This window comes from Lithobates pipiens, unplaced genomic scaffold (assembly GCF_037356315.1).
Source record: "Lithobates pipiens isolate NorthernLeopardFrog02 unplaced genomic scaffold, aLitPip1_a1.2 Scaffold_18, whole genome shotgun sequence".
Taxonomy (NCBI): domain Eukaryota; kingdom Metazoa; phylum Chordata; class Amphibia; order Anura; family Ranidae; genus Lithobates; species Lithobates pipiens.
In genome coordinates, this window is record NW_027507758.1 from 616,417,453 (window position 1) to 616,444,090 (window position 26,638).

The following is a 26,638-nucleotide window of genomic DNA, read 5'->3' on the forward strand; positions in this document are numbered from 1 at the left end:
ATTTACCAAAACCATGTAATGCAAGGGCCTGCCTGATTGCATACAAATTGAAACTCCTAAGGTTTGACCTCATATTATATGGTTTTGGTAAATCCGAAGGAAAAAAAAAAAAGCAGAAAATCTGATAGTGTATCCTGGGGCTTTAGTGGGATTTTCCTCCACCTCCAAGTCTGGAAAGACTTGCCTGTTGGTAATACATCAAGAAAACTTTGTAAAGCAGATAAGTCAGCAGGAAGCCAGACATTTCTTAAAACATCTTTAATTCATCAATAGAAATTTGCTGCAAAAAGGGGTCAGTTATGCCAATGTATGATTGGAGGATGAGAGATGTCACACCCCATGATGCGATGCGGCATCACAAAAAGGTATTATCAAAAGGCTGAATCGGTGTATAACCAGGAGGAGAGCTGCAATGTTATATCACAAGAAGATGTGGAAGTATCGCTGGTTAGGCATCTCTGCCCTCCACAACATCGCTGATGTGTCTTGCCGAGGCATCACCGATTTCCACCAGTAAGAGACCTCTTGTGCCTCACCAGAAGCCACCGGTACTACTGCAGACCTTCTCTAACCACAGAACATCAAACACCAACAAAACCACATCGGTGGCTGCAAGGCTTTAAAAAGGGACCAGTCAAAACCATCTGTTAGCTGATGAATCTGCCGACTACCTAACGGGTTTCTAGTGCCAAAGCACAGGACCCCCTCTCCAGCCCCAAACACAGTGCTTGCCCCGACACCCCCACCCCTACTGTTCCGACCTGATACCGACACCCTCCTACAGCCCCAAGTATAGTGACTCAACCGACTACAGGAGATGACTCTAGTGTTGTGGCACAGCACTTTCAGCCCCCCCCCCCCCCCCACGATGCCAACCCAGAAACCGACACCCTTCTACAGCCCCTGGACCAGATGCTAACACCCTTCTGCAGGCCCCCCGCACCAGACGCAGAGACCCTTCCGAAGGCCTCCGCACCAGACGCCAACGCCCTTCCGCAGGCCCCCGCACCAGACGCCGACGCCCTTCCGCAGGCCCCCGCACCAGACGCCGACGCCCTTCCGCAGGCCCCCGCACCAGACGCCAACGCCCTTCCGCAGGCCCCCGCACCAGACGCAGACACCCTCCTGCAGGCCCCCGCACCAGACGCCGACACCCTCCTGCATCCCCCGGACCAGACGCCGACACCCTCCTGCATCCCCCGCACCAGACGCCGACACCCTCCTGCATCCCCCGCACCAGACGCCGACACCCTTATTCTCCCCCAAATACAGCACCTGATATTACCGACTTCTACAGATTTTAGTGCCATAGCACAGCACTCCTCTACAGCCCCCAACACAGTGCTGTCCCTGATACAAACCCCCCTCTACAGCCCCAAACATCGTGCCGCCACCGATAGACAGACTTCTCCCACACAGAACATAGAGCGTGCCCTGAAACTACTACTAGAAGGGATTCCAGTGCCTGAGCACAATGCCCCTCTACACCCTCAAACAGTGCCAGACCTGATACGGACACCCCTAAACAAGGAGCTGGGGCGAATACTACGGACTACTAGAAGTTATTCAAATCCCATAGCACAGCATCACTCTATAGCCCTGAACCTGACACCCTTTCCAGGAGTCGGGTAATGGGCACCTCTTCCAGGGTGGCAGCCTCAGCTATTACAGGCAGTTGTTTGACAGGTTATCTTTAAAGCCGAAGTTATGAAGGTTCCGGCCACATAAAAGCCCGGGGCATGGCGGTTATGGTATTTCAGCCCAGCGTGGATTACACTCTCCGCTCCAGCTTCAAGATTCTCCAGGAAACGTTAAGCAGAGTAATAAATAAGGGTGGAGCACAGGGCGAGCCCGGGGGGGTGGAACGGACGGCCCTGCTTCTGCGCTCAATAGTCCATTTCACACTCTTCGCTGTCACACCATTCAGACGGAGCGTCTGTGCCGAAGAAGCGGTCTCCAAAATTACCTGCGGAGGAAACATTGCACGTTATAGGGTCTGTGATCCACAAGGCTGGCCGTAACCAACTCCACCCACTGTACAGTGATGCAAACAGGAGGGAGGAGCCGAGTCTGTGACTACCCCTCCCCCCCCCAGGTGAGTGGTCACTCACCGATGCCGGGGATGATGTGGAATTCCGGGTTGACGCGTTTATCCACAGCAGTGGTAATAATGCGAACTCGCGGGAAGGCATACGCCACCGAGTGGACTCCCATCTCCGCCATCAGCAGTGAGAGCAGGAAGATCTTATCCTCCTGCACGTCGTGATCCTGTGGACAAAAACGCACGTATGACATAGCAGACACTGGGATCTATAAGACTATATACAATATTCTCTTTTTTTTTTTTTAACAGAAAAATTTTTATTAGACAAATCAGCATTACATTGCAAAGTACAGTAGAACCGATATTACACAGTTGTAGAAAGGAAAGAAAAACAAACACCTTCATCCAGTAACCATTCTGAAATCAATAATCCAGCAGTACAGATAACAGGAGTGTCCATTACTCTATCATAAATGCAGGACATCCCCAGGTGAACTTCACAGCCATCATGCAGGTACCTGACATTTGCGCGAGCCTGCGGAAGGGGGAGGCCAGGGAGGAAATGGTCAGGAGAGAGAGGACAGGGCGGTCAACCGGGGGGGGGGGATCACCACCGTCTCAGCTCAACTCAAAGTTAGGGGGAGGGGGAACCAAGATCAGCGGACGCATCTATCCAGGATGACCAAATTTTATCAAATTTCCCCGGGCATTGTCTACTTTCATAGGTCAACTTATACAGGGGGAGCACCAGGTTCACTGATTTCCTCCACAAGGCCGGGGTAGGGGGGTCCTCGAGTTTCCATTTCAATAGAATCTCGCGTCTGGCATAATACAATGTGAAGGTAAGGCACAGTTTACAGTACCTGTCCCCCTCAACGTCTGCCAAATGGCTCAATAGTAGGGTTTGAGGGTCGACCTGAAGGTTCGACCCGGTCACAGCATTTAGCGTAGAAACCACTTCCTCCCAGTAGGGCTGGATTTTGGGACATGACCAGACCATGTGCCAGAAAGTGCCCACCTCCTGTTTACACCTTTGACAGTTAGGGTCTCTTTGGGGGTAAATCCGCGCCAGCCTCTGCGGGGTGAAGTAGGCCCTATGCAGGAATTTAAATTGTATAAACCTGTCTTTCGCGGCTATCATTGTTGGAATGTAAGAAGTCAGGCACTCCTCCCATTCCTCCTCCCCCAGGGACGGAATGTCCGAACTCCACTTCTCCCGGGTCTTGGTCAAACTAGTATCATGTTCCACTGTTAGGTAAAGATATAAGGTCGACAGGGTTCTCCCCATCACCCTGGAAGTCAGTAGGCGTTCAATGGAGTCCGATTCCAGAGTCAGAGGGGCAGGAAACTGAGCCCCAAAGGCGTGCTTCAGTTGCCAATATCTGAACTGGAAAGAAATTGGAAGCCCATATGTACGTCTCAGTTCTTGGAAAGTCACTAGCCTACCCTGATGAACTATGTGCTTTAAAGTGACGATTCCCCTTTTCGCCCACAGAGAAGGGTCTGGGATACTATTCAGGTGAGGGAGCATGGGGTTGCCCCATAGGGGCATATGTGGGGAGATGTGATTGGGCTTTCCATAGCTCCTCCTTGCCTCCCGCCAGACCCTCACCGTGGTACGCATCAAGCCCGTCATGGAGGAGCTCGCTCTAAGCCCCCGAAATGGTAGGTTGCTCAGAGCTGCATAGGAGCCAAGGATGGCTGCCTCCAGGGTGACCGCCGGGTTTTGTGTGGGCTGGGAGAACCACCACCGAATTGTGACCAAAACGGCCGCCCAGTAGTAGATCTGAAAGTTCGGGAGCGCCAGGCCCCCCCCCGATAGTGGGAGATATAGTATCTGCTTAGCTACCCTGGGGGGTTTCCCAGCCCAGACAAAGGATATCAACAGACTCTCCAGTCTCTTGAAAAAAGTCCTGGGGATGTGGATGGGGGTATTACGAAAGAAATACAGGTATTTGGGGAGATAGATCATTTTTAACAAATTGACTCTGCCCACTGGGGATAAAGGGAGAGAACGCCATGCCGTGCACCTAGCCCCTAGTTGTGTCATGAGTGGCTGTATATTGTCCTCCAGATAGTTCTGAACTCTACCACTGACCCTTATCCCCAGGTACATGAAGCTGTCCACCCATTTAAGCTGCGGATGAGGCACGCGAGGGGTCGAGGAGTGGAGTGGGAAAAGAACCGATTTGTCCCAATTGATGCGGATACCGGAGTACCGACCGAATTGATTAATCAGTTCCAGTGCAGTGCCCAAAGAAGACGAAGCGTCCGCTAAATAAAGCAGAGCGTCATCAGCATACAAGGACAGCTTTTCCTCGATGGGCCCTACCTGTATTCCCTTTATCCCAGCATCCGCTCTCAGCAAGATAGCCAAGGGCTGCATCTCGAGGGCGAATAAGGCTGGTGAGAGGGGGCACCCCTGTCTCGTACCCCGTGCCAGCTGAAACTGCCCTGAGAGACAGCCATTGGTACGGATTCTAGCAGAGGGGCTGCGGTACAGCATGCGGATCCAATTCGTAAATCCCGGGCCAAATCCGAATCGCAAGAGCACCTGCCATAGGTAACCCCACTTGACAGAGTCGAAAGCCTTCTCCGCGTCAAGCGAGGCCACCACACCAGTCTCCCTCCCGGCCGCTCTATCTATGTGCGTGAGTAGACGTCTGATATTAATGTCTGTGCCTCTACCCGGCATAAAACCTGTTTGGTCGCTATGGACAAGGGCCGTGATGACTAAGTTTAGTCTGTTGGCCAGGATTTTGGCCAGTATTTTCGCGTCCGCATTTAACAGTGATATAGGGCGGTATGACGAACACAAGGTGGGGTCTTTCCCCGGCTTGGGGATCACCACTATGATCGCCTCGCTCATGGTGTCGGGAAGTTTATCAATATGCGACGACGCAGAGAAAAGATGGTGGAGTCTTTCAGAAAGCTCCGTAGCGTAGTGCTTATAGAATTCCGCCGGGATTCCGTCCGGTCCCGGCGTCTTACCCGCCTGCATAGATTTAAGCGCCTGGAGAATCTCCAGGACCGTGATAGGGGCGTCCAGCCTATTTCGGTACGTTTCCGTGAGGATTGGTATATCTATGTCGGCCAAGTAAGTCGTTAGTTCTTCCTTACTGTAATCCGACCTAGAGGTGTAGAGAGATGTATAAAACTCTGCAAAACAGTTGTTAATTCCGTCTGGGGTGTGAAGCAACTGACCGGAGTTGTCCCTGATATGTGAAATGCTCAACCCCCCTGCCTGTTCCCTGGAGAGCCAGGCCAGCATCCTACCCGACCTCTCCCCCTGCTCAAAGATCCGCTGGGACTGAGCCAGCATTCTCTTCTGGGTGAGAGAGGTACGGAGATCAACAACCTCCCTGGTCAGGATTTGCAGTTGCCGATAATGGTGGGGATCCCGAGTGCGGACAAAAAGAGCCTCCGCGCAGACCGCCTCTCCCTCTGCCCTTTTTAGTTCTGCGCTACGTTCCCTGCGTATTTTGCCAATGATAGTCTGATAGTGTCCCCTCGTGGTAGCCTTAAAGGCATCCCACACTACCGTGACCCCAGCCGAACCTGCATTCTCCTCCCAATAGCTGTTCAATTCAGTCCTAAAATGAGTATCCACAGCGGCATCTGAGATCCAGAACCTGGAAAGCCTCCATAGTCTAACCGCTGGTCCCAGGGAAAGATCCAATGTCAGAAGCAAAGGTGCATGGTCAGATATCCCCCTGGGCAATATTTGTATATCTACGACCCTTGGGAGGACTGGGCTCTGTGCAAAGACCAAGTCAATGCGGGAGAATGTTTTGTGGGTGGCAGAGTGACATGTAAATGCCCGAGACCCGGGGTGTCTCCACCTCCAGACATCCGTCAGGCCATATGTGTCTGCCCAGGCAGCAAGCCCAGGTCCATGGTGTCCCCCTGGAGTCAGTCTGTCCATGTCTGGGTCAGGAACTAGATTAAAATCACCCAGGACAAGAGCATTATCAGAGGCAAACTCGGCCATCTTACTAGTGATTTGGTTCAGCACCAGCAATGAGGCCCGCGGGGGCAAGTACAATCCCACAATGGTCCAGGTCATAGGTAAATTGTCGCATGAACAATGACATACCTGCCGTCCGGGTCCAAGGCCAGATCCAGGAGCCGAAAGGGGAGGGACTTCAATACTAGGACACTCACCCCCCTGGCAAAACTAGAGTGGGTGGAGTGGTAATGGTACCCCACCCAGGGTTTTTTGAGGGAAAGAAGCCTACTTCCAATGAGGTGCGTCTCCTGGAGTACGCATATATGTGGGTTATAGCTTTTAAGAAATTGGAACACCAGGGATCGCTTAACCGGGGAGTTCAATCCCCTGGTGTTCCAGGATACAATGTTAAGTGTGGACATGGATTCTGGGGGCAGTGGAAGGATCAGGATCATTGTGGAACCCGGCTCCCGGATTGGACCGCTGGACCCGGGACATACATATCTGAGGACAATGCAACACTGAAATATCAACATTTTTAGTAAACAAGTACAACAAAACTAAACAGAGAACAAACAAAAAACCCCAATAACCAAACATGAAAAAAGAAAAAGGGAAACTAAAGTCCCTGGCCCCGTTAGGGGAACAGTCCCCACCCCCCACTCCACCCAACCCCCTTAAACTGAGGAGGGTATCCATCCCAAAGTGCATCAGCTCGCCGGCTGCAACTGGGGGTCCGTGCAGGAGGCAAGTTCCACCCCTCCCAGACATCCTGGGGGGGTGCAGGTAACCAAGTGAGCGGCTCACTAGGCGTGAGGCAACCGCCTGCTCTATAAAGAAGGCCGACAGGGACGGGGATATGGGAGGATAAAGAAAAGTTGCAGATTGTCCCATCAGTGAAAATGATCCAAAAAGGGGGGAAGAAGGAGCACATGGTATGAGCCCCCATGCTCCAGGAGGGAGCAGGAAAGGGCAAAGAGGAGCGGCATGTCACAGTCCTCTCCCGACCGTATCTCAGGTCAGGGGTATCAACTTAAACTCCCGCTACTGGGGAGGTTTCTGCCAGCATTAAAGGTGAGCCCACCAGCGGTGCAAACTGGGCACAACAGGTGCAACAAAGGTCGTGGGCATCCCAACAGTAGAACGGATTGTAAACAATTCCAAAGAGGCAGTTAGGTGATCAGCGGGCGGGCGCCAGCGAATCAATCCAGGCGGATGCCTCTCCGGGGGTGTTAAAGAAGCGGGTCGTCTCTCCATCCTGGACTCGTAGACGGGCCGGAAAAAGAACACTATAGCGGATGTTACGTGCTCTCAAAGTCGCTTTCACGTAATCAAAGGATTTCCTGAGCTTCTGAGTCTCCACCGAGTAGTCAGGGAAGATCATCAGTCTGGCATTCTGATACTGAAGGTCGCCGACCGTTCTAGAAGCGTGGAGAACTGCATCACGGTCTCTGAAATTAAGGAGGCGGAGGATGAAGGTTCGCGGGGGGGCTCCAGGAGGCCCCGGTTTAGGTGGTACACGGTGCGCCCTTTCCACTGCAAAGTGAGGCGAGAAACGAGCAGCAGGGAGGAGGTCCCGCAGCATGCCCTCCACAAAGCAGGTGGGGTTGTTCCCCTCAACCCCCTCCGGGAGGCCGACAATGCGGAGATTATTGCGCCGGTTCCTATTCTCTGCATCTTCGGCTCTGTATTCCAAGGCTTTAACTTTAGTTTGAAGGGTGCGAAGTGCAGCTCCATGCTCGGACACTGTGTCTTCAGTATTGCTCACCCTTTGCTCGGTCTCAGTAACCCTGGATCGGAGTTTGTCTATGTCCTGTCTGATAAGACCCATATCCAGCTGCACGGCTTCCATTTTGGCTGTTAGGGTGGTTTGACAAGTGGCAATGGCCGCCATGACCTCCGCCAGCCAGGGAGGCCGGGACTCGGCTGGATCCATGGGGGCCGTCTGGGAAGCTCTATGGGCACTTCGTGTGGTACGGGTCTCCTCCTGGGGGACCAAGTCTTCCTGGGGGGGGTCCGGCTGGGATGGAAAAGACAGACGCTTACCCCCTTTACTAAAATTCTTGCCAGAGTTCCGTCGCCTCATTCAGATGGAGTGGCGCAGGACAAGTCCAGGTGGGTTCAGAGAGTGTCCGCCGGCAAATCCCTGGCGCCCCGGCTGTAGAGTCCGGGCGTCGTCGGGCCGTAAAGGGAGGGCTGTGGTTTGTGTGGGCAAAAGGGCCCGTTCCCGTGCCAAGGCTGCCCCGTCAGCTAGGGTCCCCCAGGACAGCTGGGGCGCTAAAAAAAAAGGTCCCCCGCCCGGTTTCACCCCTCAGGGGCCGTCAGGGGGGCCGCCCCCCAAACTCCCTCCAATCAATGTCCCAGAGAGCGCAGTATACCGGGGGGGGGACAGGGAGTCAGCAATGTGCAGGCCCGGCAGGGGATCCCACCTCAGTGCAGGGGGGGGGGTTTGCAGAATGGAGCCCCCGGGCCGTCTGCAGGCCGTCAGGAAAGGCCCCGGTCGCGGCCCAACTGCCTCCAGACGTCCAGGCACTGCCCCACCACGTATGGGGTCCGCCACAGGCCGCGGGGGGTGCCGCTCCGGGAGTACTGCAGGTGCTCGGGCAGGGGCCGTCAGGAAAGGCCGCGGTTGCGGCCTACTCACCGCCGGAGGTCCGAATTCCGCCGCCGGGCCGCCACTATCCGCCAGGCAGGGGTCCACCCTCCGTGCAGCCGCCGGTCTCGGGGGTCCCGCCGCGATCCTCCGCGAACACCGCGCTCCGCAGCCCGGGCGAGGGCCGCCAGGAAAGTCCGCGGCTGCGGCCTAAAGCACCGGCAAGGCCGCGGAGCGGCCGGGAGAGCGCCGCGCCCTCAGTCTTCTCCCGCTGGGCCTCGGGGCCAACTAACACCAGCCCCAGGCTCCAGAGGGGCTGATTGTGGAGGAGGAAAGTCCTGGATCCGGGCTATTTTTTCCCCACAGAAGCGGAGCTCACTAGAAAAGCAGCCGCTCACAGTGCCATCCTGGCCACGCCCCCCATACAATATTCTCTTAATTTGATTGCTCAGGAGTTATATTTAAAATGGGTAAGAAAATATATATTATAATATAAATATATATATATATATATATATATATATATATATATATATATATATATATATATATATATATATCCCTACAGCAACTAAGTAGCATACAACGTTCTACACACATAGCTAGATCTGACTTCTATGAAGTATTTATGCGTCCCCTTCTGGAGTAGTGATGATAGAATACGGGGCAATATTTATTACAGTGCACTGGGAGGTCAGATATGTTAGAGTAGCAGAGAACTAGGACAGCAAGTACTGGAGGGTTTGGACTGTTCCTGTCAAAAAGACGCTCCTCCACACACCCAATTTGTCCCCCTACCAGAAGAACTCGGATGGCCATCATCGCCGCAGCCCCCGTGGACACAGTGCTGTCCATCAGAATGACATAATCTTCACTGATCTCCTTGGGAAGTCGCAGGTAATGGAGCTGCAAAGAGAACACAGAGAGGTGATGAGAGGTGGGCAGGAGGGAGAGGGAGAGGAGAAGGGAGGAAGAACTGGGGCGTGCAGAACAATATAAAAGAATGGATAGAGAAGGGAAGAGGAGAACTGTTAAGAGAAAGGAAGAGAGTAGGGACGAGGGGAGGAGCAGCAGAGTAGGGACGAGGGGAGGAGCAGCAGAGTAGGGACGAGGGGAGGAGCAGCAGAGTAGGGACGAGGGGAGGAGCAGCAGAGTAGGGACGAGGGGAGGAGCAGCAGAGTAGGGACGAGGGGAGGAGCAGCAGAGTAGGGACGAGGGGAGAAGCAGCAGAGTAGGGACGAGGGGAGAAGCAGCAGAGTAGGGACGAGGGGAGGAGCAGAGTAGGGACGAGGGGAGGAGCAGAGTAGGGACGAGGGGAGGAGCAGAGTAGGGACGAGGGGAGGAGCAGAGTAGGGACGAGGGGAGGAGCAGAGTAGGGACGAGGGGAGGAGCAGAGTAGGGACGAGGGGAGGAGGAGTCACAATACAGGTAACGGTCAGGTCATGTCTGCCTCTTACCCTGCAGACTACACATATGAATCACACCTGAATCTCTGATCTTTGGGACAGACATCACTCAGAAGGGCAGAGTCTTCCAAAATGGCCAATTGCCTTTTTTACCTGCACACTTTTATATCACTCTGCAGATTTCCAACACACTGGACTGTACAGCCATTACATCTTACAATCTGCCCAGATACAGTGATATAGATCCCCCCTCCCCCCCAGACTCTTAGGACTGGATCTTATGAGACCCTCATACAGGCTAAGATGTCTGTACAATACACCCAGTACAATGAAGTGTTTTATGGTACAGCATTGCCTTCTCCAAAGAGGTTTTCTTCCCAATACCTGCAGGATACGGAATAATGCAGATGTGACAGGTTCTCTTTAAAGAACAAAATATTACAGCGCACATGTGCAAAAAATGACATTTAACTCTTGCAAGGCTATATAAAACATCTGAACGTTTTCAAAAAATATAGAGGTGTGTATGGCTCCCATGGTTCAGAGAAGCAGGATCTTCCAGTAAATGGATAGTGTAGGAGCCACTAATCATGGGGTACTTTGACGCAGTAAGTGGGCTTAAGCACCGTATAGCAATATGGTATGACCAAATCCCCATATTTTTTGAAAACGTTCAGGTGTTTTAAATAGCCTTGCAGGAGTTAAATGTTTGCATGTGTGCGCTGTAATATTTTGTTCTGTCTTTGTCTATTGTATAGGTTCTCTTCACACACGGCTCCCTGCTATATTCAGACATGTGACCCGGGGTGTGTAAACGGACGGTTTGCTGGCATACACCCACCTCGGGCTCTCCTGTGTTGTGATTGGTCTGGATGAGGATTTTGCCCAGGCGAATGTCTTTACACACTGCGGTTAAAGCCTGTTCCATGGTCTCGCCGGCCCGGAGGATGGACACCCCTGTGATCTGCAGGACATAAAGAACAGTCAGAGCTCAGGATGACCTATTGCCCAAAGGTGACCGGCTTCCAGGCCCTATGAGCTCCATACATTTACCAAGTTGACATGCGGTCACTCCCTTTAGCATATACATATATTAAAGCCATTTGGATTTGAGAACAGACCTCTTATAAAAATGGTGCACACAAGGGTGGCAAACACTGAATATGGGGATAATATGGAGCTCAGCAGTCACGATCCCAGTAGAGGTCTGCAAGTTTCTGACTTGTGATTGGACAAGCACCTTTCAGTTACACTCACCCTCTGGCGATGGAACCTCTTCCCGTGATAAATGGTGCCCTGCGGGGTCTCCACCGTCACCAGCTGAGGAGAGAGACATTCATCGTTATGTAACGAGATATGAGGAGGGGGATAAACCCACAACACTAACATCGAGGAGAGTGCATGTACAATGAGAGGAAAGGGGGGGGGGGGTGCAGAGCTAGAGAACCCTGCCAGGGGGAGTTATACGCTGTAGAATTGGGGTTGGGGAGCAAACACCGGCAAGTAAACTTACTGTAAAAAGAGGGGGGTACACACTGAAGACAAGTAAATTGGGGGGAGTCTATGAAGGCTGAGCACACTTACTGTGGGGTACACATTACTGAATGAGGGTGGGTGTGCACTCACATGCAGAATAGGAGGATGTACACATGGTGGAAACGTAGAGAGTGCGTGTGTGTGTGTGTGTGTGTGTGTGTGTGCGCGCGCGCGCTCAGAGCACACTTACATTAAGAGGTAGGAAGGAGAGAGCGTGTTCAATGAGTAGACGCATTAGACGTTTGGAGTAGAAAATGAACTCGTCTCGGTTGGTGTCTTTATTCCTGGAGAAGGTTGAGAACAGGTAAGTACAAGGCGATAATGGGTGGGTGGTCACCTCTAGCACAGATGAACGGGGTCTCACCTGATGATTGTGTGCATTCCACGCACTTGGGGTGTATTCTGGAGGACACTCAGGGTTTCGGGAAGAGGTTGTCCCTGGTGGGCCGAGGCCAGAGCTGCCCTGATAAAAGGATAATGGAGGAGATTAGGCCTGATAACATACACTGCAATCCACAGCAACCTCCACCCACAGTCACCCTGCAAGGGGAGGGACTGAGAACACCCACTGTCTGTTACGCAGCAGTGGAAGGGGGCCCCCTGCAACCACACGTGCACAGAATGCTAACAGAGTGTCTAGCGCAGGGGTCTCCAAACTACGGCCCTCCAGTTGTTCAGGGACTACAATTCCCATCATACCTAGTCATGTCTGTGAATGTCAGAGCTTTACAATGCCTCATGGGAAGTCAAGTTCCGCAACAGCTGGAGTGCCATAGTTTAGAGATACCTGGTCTAGCGGGAGCAAGACAACAAGGCATGCTGGGAAATCCAACTATGGACAGCTTCATTGCACACTGCCCAACTCCACTGTACACATTTCAGGCCCAGCATCATAGACATGTACTCAGCAATCTGATTCACCCTTTTCATTCTCATACTGCACTGCAAAATAAAAATGGATTTGGAGATGGAACCATTGAGAATGCATTATTCTGAAAGGGGCAAAATTTCAGGAGGGGGAGGGGCCTGACTAATGTTAGAAGAGATGACTACTTGCTGACTAAATAGCAGTTGAGTGTGGCAGTACATAAAATGCACCACAGACAGGTAAGCTGCAATGTATTACATATTTTTGGTCTTGGGTTTAGATGCAATTTAATTCAGGAGGTACTATGTGGCATCAGTCCAGGATTAGAGCATAAAAGCCTCCCGTTTTCATCAAGAGATCAGATTCTAGCTCAATACTTGTCTTGTTTGGGATCTCCACGTGTCAATTTATCACTTTCTAATATTTACTTTGTAGCTCCTCTTCTAAATAACCTTCACCATGAGCAGTGATTGTTATCCTTATCAACTGGTGGAGAATGCGGGCAACAGATGGCGCACACGCTATATATACACTCTGTATATTAAACCAGACATGGTATTATAAATTAAATGTATGCAAAAGACTATACTCTGTAAATTAGAACACAGCACACTGTATAATAGAGCACACACAGGATCAAATACATTTTTTATATACGGCACATGGTATACTCTGCATAGCCAAACACACATTATCATATGCATTTCATATATATATATATGGCACACGGTATACTCTGAATATTAGAACCACGCACACACTCTACTCTGTATATTAGAGAAAACAGTGTTGTATGACAACCGGTGTCGTGATTTTGTGAGAACACACATACTTTAGCTCCGCAGTGACACCCACACACACGTGCAGGACAAGACATGCAGTCGCCCTCACATGTCCCAACGCTGCATCCTCTGGAGTACGACAGAAGGGGAATACGGATGTACAGGAGTTCGAAGGTTAAACCCAAGAGGAGGAGAAGAAAGCGTGATAATCATGAATAAAGAAGGACAGACTACACAGGGGTAGGACACACCAATTACTCAACGGATTGGGAAGGGTGGGGGGGTTGAGTTCACTCATAGGAAATGGGCACATTGAGTACACATGGAGGGGGAAGACACATGGACTACACACGGGGGGGGGGGGGGGGGGGGGGGTCACATGAAGTACAGGGTACATGGTGAGGTTAGGGACACATGAAGCGTAAAGGACATGCAGAGGGAAAGGAGGCGGCAAAAGTGACGAGCAAGCCATAGGTAGGTGGTGGTCAGTGTGAACCATGGTGGTGGCAAGGTGGCCATTTTGACCTATGTTGGTGGAGGGGGGCATGGAATCATCAGTGTAAGTGGTGGTGGGCTGGGGTTAGTCGGAGTGATCAGTGCAAACAGTGTAGGGAGGTCAGTGAGAGCCCAGGGGGTGGTGGGTAGACAGAATGAGCCATAAGGCGGGGTTCGTGCAAGCCATGGGCATGGGAATTATCAGTGGAAGCCATGGAGGGAAGTCAGTGAGATCCCAGGGGTTGGTGGTATGACAGTATGAGCCATAAGGGGGTAAGCCCTGCGCAAACAGTCTACGCTATATAAATCCTATATAATAATAATGGGGTCAGTGCAAGCCTTAGGCATGGGAGTGATCACTGACAGCCCAGGGGGTGGTGGGCAGAAGTATGAGCCATAAGGGTGTCAGTGCACACCTTGGGCATGGCAGTGATCATTGCGAGCCATGGAGGGAGGCCAGTGATAGCCCAGGGGGTGGCGGGCAGTCAGTCTGAGGCATAGGGGAATCCGTGTAAGCCATGGGCACGTGAGTGATCAGTGCGAGCAACGGAGGGAGGTCAGTGAGAGCCCAGAGGGTGGTGGGCAGTGTATGAGCCATAAGGGGGTCAGTGTAGGCAATGGAGGGAGGCCAGTGAGAGCCCAGGGGGTGGTGGGCAGAGTATGAGCCATAAGGAGGTCAGTGCAAGCTTTGGGCATGGCAGTGATCAGTACAAGCCGTGGACCGAGGGTCAGTGAGAGCTCAGGGGTTGGTGGTATGATAGTTTGAGCCATGGGGGCACGGAGAGGTCAGTGTAAGTGGCGGTGGGCTGGGGTAAATGCAAGCTGCGGAAGCAGTCAGTATGAGCCATAAGGGGCTCAGTGCACGCTTTGGGCATGGCAGTGATCAGTGCAAGCCGTGGAGGGAGGTCCGTGAGAACCTAGGGGGTGGTGGGCAGACAGTATGAGAAATGGGGACACAGAGCGGTCATTGAGTGGTGGATTGGGGTAAATGCAAGCTGCGGAAACAGTCAATCTGAACCATAAAGGGGTCAGTGCAAGCCATGGAAGCTGGTCAGTGAAAGCCCAGGGGGTAGTGGCAAGACCGTCTAAGCTGTGGGAGCATGGAGAGGTCAGTGAGAGCCGTCATAGGGTGCAGTTAGTGCAATGTGTGTGGGATATGGGGGTAATGGTCAGTGCAGGCTATTGATAGGGGAACATTAATGTCCACATACATATTGTAATCTGCTCATACAGCTCACCAAAAACAGAAATATACCAATAATTCCCCCCCACCCAACCCCCCACCCCGCCATCCCCATCATCCTACCTCACCGTGATCTCCCGCTGACACAGCAAGGCCAACCCAGGGGTTAAAGGTCACAGCACGCAGGGTCACAAATGTTAGGAAGAGAAAAAGGAGAGACACTGTGAGACAGGTGATCAGTTATAGATCAGATCAGATCAGGGGACATGCTGGAGGAAGGGAGGTGGGGGGATTCAGCATGCACAATACATCTATACTATAGAACAGTGATTGGCAAACCTTGGCACTCCAGATGTTTTGGAACTACATTTCCCATGATGCTCATGCACTCTGCAGTGTAGTGGAGCATCATGGGAAATGTAGTTCCAAAACATCTGGGGTGCCAAGGTTTGCCATCACTGTTCTATAGAATCTCTGAGGACCTGTACATAACACAGGGGCCATCTAGGGACTGGCAGACCTGACTTTCTCACTAGAACTGGGCTCCAACCTACATCTAGGCACTGTGCAGGTCAATTACCGACCCGCAATAAAATCAGCCAGATGACATCACTCTGTTCAGGGAAGAATTCAGATAAAGCGCACCTGGCACCTACTAAAGCTGATACACACTACTATTAAAGAGAACCTGTGCGATTAAAAAATATGGCATCTACTATTTCTGACTTAAAAGAAACCAGATCTGGGGCAGTTGGCGTCACAAGCGGGGTCACCGACATGGAACGGGCATTCACCCAGAGAGGTCCAGGTCTCTACTCCTGCCTTGCATGCTTGCCTGGTGACTCCTATAGTGGAGGAGGGATTGGGTGGACAGTCCTGAGGAACTTTATGAAGTAATGACAGAACTCGTATCCCTTTTAGCACTGGTACCCTTTAAAGGACTTGCCCGTTTCTGGTGAAAATCCATGGTCATACTTAGGAATAATTCATCACAAGGAGAAGCAGGGCTCTGGGCGTCAAATTTGGCTTACAGTGTTGGGTTTGTCCTTCAGAAGTTGTGACGGACGGTCATTATGGAGGTAAAGGACACCCCATTGGGATTCCCTCCTGTGTCTGGGACACCTTTGTGTAGCAGCATGGAGGGGTCTCCACTGCCCACAGTCCATCAGGCCAGCCAAAAAAGAGCTCTTACAGCATCAACCAGAGTCTGCATGGCAGGGCTAAGATGTGTGTCAACAGCAGGGGACAGACATACACTATATTGCCAAAAGTATTGGGACACCTGCCATCACACGCACATGAAATGTAATGGCGTCTTAGAGTTCAATATTGGGTTGGCCCACCCTTTGCAGCTATAACAGCTTCAACTCTTCTGGGAAGTCCGTCCACAAGGTTTAGGAGTGTGTCTATGGGATTGTTTAACCATTCTTCCAGAAGTGCATTTGTGAGGTCAGGCACTGATGTTGGATGAGAATAATTCATCCCAATTCCCAACTCTGTGGAGGCCAGTCATGTTCCTCCACCCCAAACTCACTCATCCACACTATATTGGTAAATGTATTGGGCCACTAGTCCAAATCATTTGGTGGAGGGGGGGGGGGGGGGGATTATGGTGTGGGGTTGTTTTTCAGGGGTTGGGCTTGGCTCTTTAGTTGCAGTGAAGGGAACTCTTAAGACATCAGCATACCAAGACATTTTGGACAATTTCAGGCTCCCATCTTTGTAGGAACAGTTTGGGGATGGCCCCTTCCTGTTCCAACATGACTGCACACCAGTGCACAAAAGCAAAGTCCATAAAGATATGGATGAGCAAGTTCGAGATGGAGGAACTTGACTGGCCTGCACAGAGTCCTGAGTTTAACCAAGACAGAACACCTTAGGGATGAATTAGAGACAGACAGCGAGCCAGGCCTTCTCATCCAACATCAGTGCCTGACCTCACAAATGCTCTTGTGTAAGAATGGTCAAACATTCTCATAGACACACTCCTAAACCTTGTGGGCAGCCTTCCCAGAAGAGTTGAAGCTGTTATAGCTGCAAAGGGTGGGCCAACTCAATATTGAACCCTACGGACTAAGACTGGGATGCCATTAAAGTTCATGTGCGTGTAAAGGCAGGTGTCCCAATAATACTTTTGGTAATACAGTGTATATACCCATGCAGGGGGAGAAGTCACCAGACATATTTAATTGGAAATCGCAAGTCCTAAGTTTTCCTAAGTGTCCCCAACCCAGGCCCATAAGTGGCTAAATACTCGGTCATCACTTTCAACCTGATCCCTAACCCTACTATCCGCTCACCCCCTTCCCTATTCCATCTCTAACCTGAGCCCTTTGCCTTTAGCTCGCCCGCTAAAAATTCACCCTTCTCTACCCAATTCCCAGACCTCAGCCCTCTACTAACACTTCATTATCGGGACAACCTTCAGTCTGCTTCTGAAGATGCCAGCTGCCTGGCTTTATTACTTTTGAGTCACTGAGCCAGTACTAACACCTCTATACTTACAGGGCAAAAGACTCAGAAATACAGATCATCAACAGGACAGCCAGGGAACCAGCATTTCCATAAGGAAACACTAATATGTCAACCTAACATGAGTCCTTTTCTATCAGCTTACCCCTCCAATCCTTCCCTACCCGATCTCTAACCTAACCCCCCACCATCAGATCACCCTCCAACACTTCAACCCTTCTCTAACCTAACCCCCTACCATCAGATCAACCCTTCAAACCTTCCTACCAGATCTCTAACCTAGCCCCCTACTATCAGATCACCCTTCCAACACTTCAATCCTTCCCTACCAGATCTGTAACCTAACTCCTTACCTTCAGATCACCCTTCCAACACTTCAACCCTTCCCTACCAGATTCTCTAACCTAACCCCCTACCATCAGATCACCCCTCCAACACATCAACCCTTCCTGATCTCTAACCTAACCCCCCTACCATCAGATCACCCCTCCAACACTTCAACCCTTCCCTACCAGATTCTCTAACCTAACCCCCTACCATCAGATCACCCCTCCAACACATCAACCCTTCCCGATCTCTAACCTAACCCCCCTACCATCAGATCACCCCTCCAACACATCAACCCTTCCCTACCAGATTCTCTAACCTAACCCCTACCATCAGATCACCCCTCCAACACATCAACCCTTCCTGATCTCTAACCTAACCCCCTACCATCAGATCACCCCTCCAACCCTTCCCTACCAGATTCTCTAACCTAACCCCCTACCATCAGATCACCCCTCCAACACATCAACCCTTCCTGATCTCTAACCTAACCCCCCTACCATCAGATCACCCTCCAACACATCAACCCTTCCCTACCAGATTCTCTAACCTAACCTCCTACCATCAAATCACCCCTCCAACACTTCAACCCCTTCCCTACCATCAGATCATCCCTCCAACACTTCAACCCTTCCCTACCATCAGATCATCCCTCCAACACTTCAACCCTTCCCTACCAGATCTCTAACCTAACCCCCTACCATCAGATCAACCCTTCAAACCTTCCCTACCAGATCTCTAACCTAGCCCCTACTATCAGATCACCCTTCCAACACTTCAATCCTTCCCTACCAGATCTGTAACCTAACTTCTTACCTTCAGATCACCCCTCCAACACTTCAACCCTTCCCTACCAGATTCTCTAACCTAACCCCCCCTACCATCAGATCACCCTTCCAACACATCAAACCTTCCCTACCAGATCTCTAACCTAGCCCCCTACTATCAGATCATCAGATCACCCCTCCAACACTTCAACCCTTCCCTACCAGATTCTCTAACCTAACCCCCCCTACCATCAGATCACCCTTCCAACACATCAACCCTTCCCGATCTCTAACCTAAACCCCTACCATCAGTTCACCCCTCCAACCCTTCATTAGCCGATCTCTAACTTAACCCCCTACCATCAGATCACCCCTCCAACACATCAACCCTTCCCGATCTCTAACCTAACCCCCCTACCATCAGATCACCCCTCCAACACATCAACCCTTCCCTACCAGATTCTCTAACCTAACCTCCTACCATCAAATCACCCCTCCAACACTCCAACCCTTCATTAGCCGATCTCTAACCTAACCCCTACCATCAGATCAACCCCCCAACACTTCAACCCTTCCCTACCAGATTCTCTAACCTAACCCCCTACCATCAGATCATCCCTCCAACACTTCAACCCTTTCCTACCAGATCTCTAACCTAACCCCCTACCATCAGATCAACCCTCCAACACTTCAACCCTTCCCTACCCGATCTCTAATTTGAGCCCCATCAGCTCACACCTCTAATACTTCTTTTCTATACTCTAACCCGTGCTCTTACCACTGGATCATCCTTCTAACACTTCACTCTTCTATACCTGATGCCTAAACCTAATCCCTTTACCATCAGCTTATCCCTCTAACACTTAATTATCTGGGCACCTACTGCCAGTCTTTTTCTGAAAATGCCAGCTGCCTGCCACTGTCACTGAGCCAGTACTACCAATACCTTCCTTCTATATAGTAACCGGGCAAAAGACTCAGAAATCCAGATAACGAACATGACAGCGAGGGAACCAGCATTTCCATATGGAAGGGTAAACGATGCCAGCCCACATACTTCTCCTGTGACCTGTACCCTTAAAAAACTGTAAATTACACCTTCACCCATATAGTAAAAAAAAAAAAAAATAAAAAAAAAAAAAAAAAAAAAAAAAAAAAAAGGCTGCCAGATCTGATCACCTCCTGAAATTGCTTGGTGCTGGGCTTCAGTCCTTGCACTAGTCAGTACAACCAAGCAAAGCCAAATCAGCATGGCAGCCAGGGAATGAGAATTTTCAGCCATGGAACCAATCATACATTTTTCGATTGCCTCTCTTAACGCTCTAAGCCCTGCCTCACATAGAACCCCATATAAGTACACACTTTCCTTACTCCTGCAGGAAGGGGCACTGAAAGACAGCAGCCCCCCACACTGCCACTGGAGGGATGGCACTGCACTGACAGAGGGGCGATTATACTGGGACAGCTATGATAAACACAACATGTACATGCCGGAGAGCAAACAATGACAAGACATTCACCTTCTCTAGCTGACTGTGAACGTGCTGAACAATGAGGTCCAGAGCCACAAAGTTCTCCCCACCTGGAAAAAGGCAAAAAAGAGAAGAGCCATAAATGATATACACTGTGCACATATGCCAAAGCACATACCGGAATATCACACACATAGACAGGAGCGCAGAGGACACAGCAGGGCAGGATGTATCAGGGACCAAGACATCCCCTCTAGTGGGCAGAAAGTAGCAGTGCACTGGAATTGCATTCCCCAGATTGGAGATGCGATGTGAGAAGGCAGAACTGTTGGCAAATTAGACACAAACGTACACAGAGACACCCGGCAGCGTCCCTCGACCACCCAGTAAACACAGTCCTGTAGTGGGCCGGCACCCGCGGACAGCCCTAAACTCACAGCAAATGTCACAGGTTAGGTCTGCACAGACCTCATTTAATAGATATCGTTGGGAATCAGAAGGGGACAGATGTTAGGGACACTCATCTCTCCACATCGAATACAGAGAGATCATTACACAGGTATTTTGAGGAATCAGAGGTAAGTAGGCACACACTCACCTCTTGGCACCACAATGTCTGCCAGCTGAACAGTGGGCTCGATGTACTGCTCAAATGCTGGCTTCACAAACTTATTATACTGCTTAATGACCCCCACAATGTCACGCCCCCGCTCCATGATGTCCCGCTTCAGCCGACGGACCAGCCGAATGTCAGAGTCCGTATCCACAAACACCTTCATGTCCAGCAGCTGAGGAGAGAAGAGGTGATCCGTGTAATCAAAGGGAACAGAGGAGAGGCTGACCAAGATTTCAGTAAGAGGGTGCCATCATGGGGGGATAATAGGGAGAGGAGAGGCAGAGGATCATGTCAGGGGGGATAATAGGGAGAGGAGAGGCAGAGGATCATGTCAGGAGGGGATAATAGGGAGACGAGAGGAAGGCGATGATGGGTTGGGGGCAATGGGGAGAGGAGAGGAAGGTGTCAGGGGGGGGGGGGGGGGGATAATAGGGAAAGGAGAGGAAGGCATCGGGGGGTGGGGGGGGGATAATAGGGAGAGGAGAGGAAGGCATCGGGGGGTGGGGGGGGGGGATAATAGGAGAGGAGAGGATGGAGTCAGGGCAGGATACTTGGGAGAGGAGAGGCAGAGGATGGCGTCAGCAGGGATAATTGGGTGACGAGAGGCAGAGGATGTCGTCAGGGAAATAAATGGGAGAGGAGAGAGAAAGGCAGGGGGATGGGGGGGGAGACAATAGGGAGAGCAAAGGGAGGCATCAGGGGGGGAAATAGGGAGAGGAGAGGAAGGGGGGGGGGGATAATAGAGAGAGGAGAGGCAGAGGATGGCGCCAGGGGGGATAATTGGGAGAGGAGAGGCAGAGGATGGTGTCAGGGGGGATAATAGGGAGAGGAGAGGCAGAGGATGTTGTCAGGGGGAATAATTGGGAGAGGAGAGGAAGGCGTCGGGAGGGTGGGGGGGCAATAGGGAGAGCAGAGCAAGGTGTCAGGGGGGATAATAGAGAGAGGAAGGTGTGGGGGGGGGGATAATAGGGAGGGGAGAGGAAGGAGTCAGGGGGGATAATTGGCAGAGGAGAGGCAGAGGATGGTGTCAGGGGGGATAAATATGGAGAGGAGAGAAAGGCATGGGGGGGGGAATAATAGGGAGAGGAGAGGCAGAGGATCGTGTCAGGGGGGATAATAGGGAGGAGAGGCGAGGAGGCTGTCAGGGGGATAATAGGGAGCGGGGGGGGGGGGGGGGGGGACAGAATTAGAGCATATCAGGGGGAGGAAAGGTTCACACCCTGTCATGGGACGTAGACGTAGCTCAAGCTGTCAGGGGAGGAGAGATTATAAAAGGTATGTCCGGTAAGGAGAGGTGAAGAATGCGATCATGGGGAGGATGCTCGGACCATGGTGCCAGAGAAAGGTGGAGAAAGCAGTCATGGGGAGGAGAGGAGAATTATGTGGGGAAGAGATATTGAGCAAGAATTGAGAGAGAGAAGTGTAGCAGAGTCTAACCTTCAAGAGCTCCTTATTGGCAAATGACAGGATGCCTTCGAATATGACAACGTTGGCCCCATACACGGTTTTCTGGAAGAGACGAGTGAGAACAGAGATCTACCTCCGCGCACACACACACACACACAACACATCTGAGCAATCCCAGGAATACAACCCTCCGGCTCACCCAATCCTTCCTGCGGCTGTGAGTGGTGAAATCATAGACCGGCACCTTCACACTCTTCCCCTTCTTCAGCTTCCTCAGCACATTCACCAAAAGATCAAAGTCAAACGCATCGGGGTGATCGAAATTATACTCGTTCCTGGCAGCCAATTCCTGCTCCTCCTTACTAAGGATCTGCGGAAGGTGGAAAGAGAAAAAGTTATAAGGCAAGACATGGGAGAGGGAGAGAGGGCAAGACGGGGGGACCTGGGATACAGAGATCTTAGGTCTATGCTCCCCTCCCCCAAGCCAGGTCCCCAGGACCGATCTCAGCTCTACGCCTTCCCCCCCAGTCGGTTCCTTAGGATATACCTTAGTTCTACGATGCCCCCAGCTGGAACCCTGGGACATATCTCAGCTCTAATCCCCCCCCCCCAGTCGGCTCCCTGGGACAGATCTCAGCTCTACCCCCCCCCCCCCCCAGTCGGGTCCCAGAGAGAGAGATCTCAGCTCCTAACCCCCCCCCCCCCCCCCCCAGTCAGGTCCCTGGGACAGATCTTAGCTGTATGCCTTCCCCCCCCAGTTGGGCCCCCAGGCAGATCTCAGCTCTACGCCTCCAAGGCCCCCCCCCCCCCCCCCCAGTCGGGTCTCTGGGCAGATCACAGCTCTACCCCCCAGTCCGGTCCCCGGGCCATTCAGCTATGTAAAATCTAGGAATGATCCTATAAGCAGACCTTATAGAAGGAGTCCATGGACAGAAGGACCACCCAGGGCACATCTAGGGCTTCAATTATTTTATTGGCTACGGTAGTCTTCCCAGACGCACTGCCGCCACACAGACCTGGAACGGGAAAAGGAGTGATGAGTAAAGATATACGGAGTGATGAAAGAATACTATGAAGGACTGTCACATTATATACTACATAGTACATCAAATAGAACATAGAATATGTTTACCAAGCTGTTGTCATTCACAGTCCTTATAAACCTACAGCTTTGAAATGATCTCTGGTAATCCTGCCATGAAGGTCTTTGTTGCGGTTATAGGGTGACAATGCTCTGTTCCTGTGTCCCAATGGTGCTCCTATGTTGTCACCAATATGATCAACAGTATTTTTATTTTACAGCAAAGCAGTTAGGATTAGTCAAGTAAACACATGGAAAACAAGGCCTGGAGTTTAACCTGCTGTACTAAATATGAAAAATTGATATGCTTTCTTTCATACTTCCCTTGCCATGTAAATTTGCCTGCTGACCTTCCACTCACCGATAACAAAGGCCTCATTGAAAGGTGTGCCAGACTCATTGTACCAGGGTGGGCGCCCAGCGGTGTAAATGGTCCTCTTGCTGGTGCGCAGTAATGGCGGTTCGGTCTTGCTCTGGCTGGTGGTACGTTTTCGAGGAGATAGAGATGGTGTGAGGGGGAGACGTGTGAGCAAAGTGTCCAGCGAGTCCTCCCCGCTGTCACTGCAACGATATGGGAGGAGAGAAGGCGGTCAGTTTATGTTCAAAGATAGCTGTTTGCGGTCCATTTACCACCCCCCACTCGAAACATCCCTACACTACTAATACCTCCTTCCCTGGCTCCAAAAACAGCCAATACAGAACCTCAAAACATCCCACCGCCCCCACATAGTCAATGCTAAGCCCCAAAACATCCCAACACAGCAACACCGAGCCCCAAAACATCCCTACACAGCCAATACTGAACCCCAGGACATCCACACACCATCACACAGCCAATATTGAGGTTCAAAAATTGACCCACAGTAAATATTGGAGCCCCAAAACATCATGTAAACCCCACAATGTCAATACTGAACCTCAAAACATCCTGAAAACCCAACACTGCCAATACTGGCCTCAAAAATAACCTGAAAACCCCACACTGCCCATACTGCACCTCAGAACATCCCCAGAGCCTCACACGGCCAATGATAAGCCCACAACATCCCAAAAACCTCACACTACCACGACTGAGCCCCAAAACATTCCAGATACCTCCAAGATGGGCAATAACAAACCTCAAAACAGCCAAACACAGCCAATACCAAACCCCAAAAACATCTAAACTCCACCACACTGCTAATAATGAGACCCAAAATCCACCTACACTCACACACAGTGAATAGTGAGCCCCAAAACACCCCCACACAGTCAACACTGAGCCCCAAAACACCCCAACACAGCTGATAGCGAGTTCCAAAACATCTCCCATCAATCCTAATGCTGCCACTACCAAACTTTGAAATGCTACTGAGCACCAAAACTTCCCAACAGCCCCACATAGCCAATACTGGAGCCCCAAAACACCACAATGTCAATACCAAACCCCAAAACATCCTGAAAACCCCACACTGCCAATACTGATCCCCAAAAAAAATCTGAAAACCCCACGAACATTTCCAGAGTCTCACAGTGCCAATACTGAGCACCAAAATATCCAGAATACCCCCACACAGTCAACACAAATCCCTAACACCCCCACATGGCCAATGACAAACCTCAAAACATCCCAACACCCCACACAGCTAATACCAAGCCCCAAAACATCCACACACAGCCAATACTGAACCCCAAAACATCCAAACACCACCACACAGTCAATAATGAGACCCAAAACCTACCTACACCAAACTACACTACCAAACATTTGAAAACTTCCCAACAACCCCACAAAGCCAATACTAAAGCCCCCAAACCCCACAATGCCAATACAGCACCCCAAAAACACCCCGAAGACCCCACACTGCCATTACTGACCTCCAAAATAACCTGAAAAACCCCACACGTCCATACTGGGCCTGAGAACATCCCCAGAGGCTCACACAACCAATGCTAAGCCCCAAAACCAGGACTGCCAATACTGAACCCCAAAACATCCCGAATATGCAACACATCTAATACAGATTACCAAAACCTCCAAACACCACACAACAGCCCAATACCCATACACAGCTAATATAAAGACTCAAACTGCAAATACTGAGCCCAAAAACATGCCAACACAAAGCTTCTACACACACACACACACACACACACACACACACACACACACACAAATAACCCTCCAGCTTCTACGATGTACCTGGACGGGGCAGGAAAAAAGATCGAGCAGATATAACGGCCCCATAGAAGCAGTCAGAGCTGGTCGGGTTCATGCTGGAAGTAGTGGAAGGCTCTGCAGCTCCAACATAAACAAATCTTACAACACAGCGACTCCGACTGCCAAACATAGGCAAGAGAGACATCTGCAACCACAGATAAAAATACCAGCTGACCCTCCGCCTGTCACTGCCAGATCCCGCCCTGCATGACACCACCGAGCAGATGGTTGACCCCGATGACACCACAGAGCCCATGTCTGACCCCGATGACACCACAGAGCACACTCCTGACCCCACCAACCCCCCAGAGCTTAATCCTGACAGTATATACCCCAGGACACAAGTCTGGCCCTGAAGATACCCTAGAGCACAATCCTGACCCCAGTGGCACCAAAAAGCCCGTTGCTTTTTGGTGCCACTGGACAGGACACAATCCTGATCCCGCTAACACCCCACAGCAGACCCGTGACACCGCTTACACCCTAATGCACATCTGAGACCTGGCTGAACACCCCAGAGCACAATCGTAATCCCGCTCACAGCCTAGAGTTCACCTGTGATTCCACGGACTTCCCAAAGCACATTCCCGACCACAGTGACACCCCAGAGAGTGCACCTAGTACCCCGATGGCACCCCAGAGCACACCTGTGACCCCGATGGCACCCCAGGGAGCGTACCTAGTACCCGATGGCACCCCAGAGCACACCCCCAATGGCACACCTGTGACCCCCAATGGCATACCTGTGACCCCTAATGGCCCCCAGGGCACACCTGTGACCCCCAAAGGCCCCCCAGAGTACATCTGTGATCCCATTGACACCCCAGAGCATACCTGTGATTCCACTGACATTCCCAAAGCCCAATCCTGACCACAGTGACTCCCCAGAGAGCACACTTGTGATCCCGATAACACCCCAGAGCACAATTCTGACCACCTCCCCCAATGACTGAGTACAACCTGACCCCACGACACCCCAGAGCACAATCCTGACCCCACGACACCCCAGAGCACAATCCCGACCCTCCCAGAGCACACCTGTGATCTTGCTGATACAACACACTCTGGGCCTCCAACGACACCCACAGAGCACACACCTAACCCTGCTGACACCCCACTGATACAACAAAGGACGCTCCTTCTCCAGTGACACGCAAGACCCAACAAAGCACACCCCAGAGAGCACCCTCTTTTCCCCACCGACACCCCAGAGAACAATCCTGACACGAGAAAGCACACCCTTGATCCAACTGACAACAGAGCACACGCCGCCTAACTCCACCGATACCAAGGAGCTCCCTCCTGACCCTGCTATAGAGCGCACCACTAATTCTGATGACACACAGAGCACACCCACGACCCCAATGACACCAAAAAACACATTCCTAACTTGACATACATATAAAGTATCTTTAGTTTTGGATGGAATGAGGAAGGGTT

The 26,638-nt window shown here is 51.3% G+C and overlaps 1 protein-coding gene across 3 annotated transcripts in view; it reads right to left on the reverse strand.

Annotated features, from left to right (window-relative positions):
- Positions 1 to 243: 243 nt before the first annotated feature.
- LOC143989289 (uridine-cytidine kinase-like 1) overlaps positions 244 to 26,638 on the reverse strand; it is a 32,489-nt gene continuing 6,094 nt past the window's right edge. Inside the window, exons 1-15 of one of the 3 annotated variants that reach the window (XM_077489369.1) lie at positions 25,174 to 25,358; positions 23,360 to 23,553; positions 22,827 to 22,933; positions 22,117 to 22,287; positions 21,948 to 22,019; positions 20,493 to 20,682; positions 19,943 to 20,004; positions 13,288 to 13,307; positions 11,893 to 11,991; positions 11,719 to 11,812; positions 11,250 to 11,312; positions 10,834 to 10,956; positions 9,385 to 9,492; positions 2,112 to 2,268; positions 244 to 1,966 (exon numbers count right to left, since the gene is read on the reverse strand). In XM_077489369.1, the coding sequence (XP_077345495.1) occupies positions 1,887 to 1,966; positions 2,112 to 2,268; positions 9,385 to 9,492; positions 10,834 to 10,956; positions 11,250 to 11,312; positions 11,719 to 11,812; positions 11,893 to 11,991; positions 13,288 to 13,307; positions 19,943 to 20,004; positions 20,493 to 20,682; positions 21,948 to 22,019; positions 22,117 to 22,287; positions 22,827 to 22,933; positions 23,360 to 23,553; positions 25,174 to 25,343 (1,710 nt within the window). In that variant the 5' untranslated portion in view covers positions 25,344 to 25,358 and the 3' untranslated portion in view covers positions 244 to 1,886. Of the gene's footprint in view, positions 1,967 to 2,111; positions 2,269 to 9,384; positions 9,493 to 10,833; positions 10,957 to 11,249; positions 11,313 to 11,718; positions 11,813 to 11,892; positions 11,992 to 13,287; positions 13,308 to 14,979; positions 14,997 to 19,942; positions 20,005 to 20,492; positions 20,683 to 21,947; positions 22,020 to 22,116; positions 22,288 to 22,826; positions 22,934 to 23,359; positions 23,560 to 25,173; positions 25,359 to 26,638 lie in introns of those variants that run through there. The other 2 variants (XM_077489367.1, XM_077489368.1) reach the window with 2 other exon arrangements.